General features: G+C 55.1%; 1 protein-coding gene across 1 annotated transcript; it reads left to right on the forward strand.

Moving 5' to 3' along the window:
• Positions 1 to 322: 322 nt before the first annotated feature.
• On the forward strand, positions 323 to 2,575 carry LOC125917554 (myomegalin-like; the record flags this gene model as incomplete). Its single annotated transcript, XM_049623726.1, has 4 exons — positions 323 to 466; positions 1,525 to 1,663; positions 1,960 to 2,006; positions 2,251 to 2,575. Coding segments are annotated over 4 exons (366 nt in total), but the record flags the coding sequence as incomplete, so codon positions are not given.
• Positions 2,576 to 2,581: the final 6 nt, after the last annotated feature.

The raw sequence follows: 2,581 nt of genomic DNA on the forward strand, positions 1-2,581 counted from the left end.
GGAAAGTGTGATTTAGGGTTTTGCCCAGTGGTGCCAGTGCAAAAATCAAGGACCTTAGACTTGAGAGCTCGGATCAGGACTAGAAGCTTACAGAGAGTATGAGGGAAGCTGGAATCTGATGATCCTTGCAAGTTGGAGGTCACTGCTAAGGTGGAGACCCTGGGCTTCCAGGTTAGAAAAGGGTTTCACAGGGTCAAGCAGGCCATGTCTGTGCCTCACTCACAAAGGAAGCCTGAGCCCTGAGTGCTGGGGTGGGGAGGGATGGGAGAGAGTGATCGCTCGGCCCCATTGATGTCCGCGCCCATCTCACCCACTCTTCCAGGTGCCAGGCAGCAAAGGCATCCATGAACTCGGGAGCAGCGCACAGGCCCTGCAGCACACACTGGAGGAGTCGGCCTCCCTCCTCACCATGTTCTGGCGAGCAGCCCTGCCAAGCCCCCCCAGCCCTGCACCGGCTGGCAACTCGGTGAGTGGCACATCCTTCCCTGCTTCTGCCCCAGATGTCACCCCTCTCCTCCGTCCCGCAGGTCCTGAAGGTCAGGAGCCAGACGCTGAGTTGGGACAGAGGCTCCTCAGAGGAGTGTCCCCGAGGGAGATCTGTCATCTGTGCTGGCTGCGTGCAGTACAGCTCTGACGACATCCCTTCTCCTTCCTCCCCCTGTGAAGACAGAAGAGGAGGCTGTGGAGAGGGCGCACAGCAGAGCCCTGGTGGCCCATGAGTGTTCGCTTTCTTTCACTTTCTAAACTTGGCTGAGCTGAGAGTTTAGGGGCATGTGAAAGCGTCAACACTCGTGTCCCTGTGCCACCCCACAGAATATCACCATGAGAGGACCAGCCTCTAGAAGCCACCCACCGCATCCCAACACACAGCTTACCTCTGCATCCCTGGGCCAGGCCCCAGAGAGTCAGCCCTCCCCCCACCTCCGCCAGGTGCCCTCAGACCCGAGGCCTGGGCTCTGCTTGCTGGGACCTTGGACAGGAAGGTTTCTCCATCTGCCCCCCACCCCGGGATTCTGAAGCCAGATTAATGTCACTGACACCTTAGGAGACCTAAGTATGCCAGCACCAAGGATGGGGGTGTTTTGCCATCTTGAAGTTGGCACAAATATCTACAAAATCTCACACTGTCTCAGGCCAGCCCTCTCTCTCTGGGTGTCACATTCCCAACTAGCAAGTCGTATTTGTGATGCCAGGGTACCAGACATGACGTCAGCACCAAACGTGGGTTCTTTCTTGTTCAACCACCAGGACTTTTGGCACTGCCCAGAGTCAGGTTCTCTTCAGCAACAGGACTGGAGGCCTCCTCTGTGTGGGGCTCCCAGGTTTTCAGGGAGGCTTCCTAATCCTACCATTCCAGACCACCCTAGGCGGGCCTCCGCTGGAGGGTTTTAGAGGCTTTCAGGGAGGGAACCCAGGCCAGAAATAATTGAGAAGATCATAGAATCCCAATTTCGATTTTCAAGAGCCACAAACCATGGGGTGCTTAGGCCTTCTGACCACTGACAGCCTGTTTCTCTTTCTCAGGGACAGTCCCTGAAAAGGGAACTTCTGGAACTGAGAACCAAACTGTCCGCACAGGAGAATCTCCTTCAGAGCACAGCTGAGCGTCTGAAGACCGCCAACCAGCAGAAGGAGACCATGGAGCGGTTCATCTTCAGCCAGTGTGAGTGCCCCCAACCCGAGGGACGGGAGAGGAATTTGGGGTGGGGGGGCTTCCAGCCTACCCACTTGTGCTGTGGATAGACGGTGACCATACAGACTTGGGGAGGGGGCACACTGATGTGACATCCCCAAACCTCCCGTGCCACCAGTGATTGTGGATGTGGAGGGAGGGGCACGTGGGGACAGCAGGAGACCCTGAGCTGAGTGGCCAGAAGGATACGCTTCAGAACACACACCCAAGGCAGGTATGGGCCCAGCTGGTGATCCCTGCCTTGTTGGGCTGTTTTGTTGTTTCAGTGACCAGGACACATGACGTGTTGAAGAAGGCAAGGACAAATTTGGAGGTAAGGGGGACACTGACCAGTCAGAGCCACAGAGCCCAGCCCACACCCATCTCCATGTGTCTTCAGAGTCCGCAGGTGATCCCTGACCTGCTCTGACCTTCCAGGAGATTTCCCATCCACTTGTAGGACTCAGGTCCTCAATAAGTGTCCTTCTAGCTCCCCTCCCAACCCCTCCACTGCCATCTCTGTTCCCTGTCACATTGTCACCGTCTTGTTTCCTCACCCCACTTCTTCCCTCCTGTAGGCCAAGTCAGGAGTCCGAGGAAAGCAAGTGAGTTGATTCTCAAGGTCAGAGGGGAGTCCGCCTCTGAATGAGCTTCTGGGAGAGGGTGCTGGGGCCCGTTCTGCTGTTTCCTGGAGCACTTCCCACCTCATGAAAAGTAAAGCCAAGATGCCAATTGATTGAGTCCATCCCACCCCCTATTGTGCTGAGGACAGCAATTCGACTTTGATATATCTCATCCCAAAGAAAACCATTGGGTCCTATCCACCTAAAAGAGAATTTGATGATAAATAAAAATGGAACTTGAAGGGAAACATTTTATCTATATGGCAGACATTCTGTAGGTTTACTT

Source organism: Panthera uncia, unplaced genomic scaffold (assembly GCF_023721935.1).
Source record: "Panthera uncia isolate 11264 unplaced genomic scaffold, Puncia_PCG_1.0 HiC_scaffold_1994, whole genome shotgun sequence".
Lineage (NCBI taxonomy): Eukaryota > Metazoa > Chordata > Mammalia > Carnivora > Felidae > Panthera > Panthera uncia.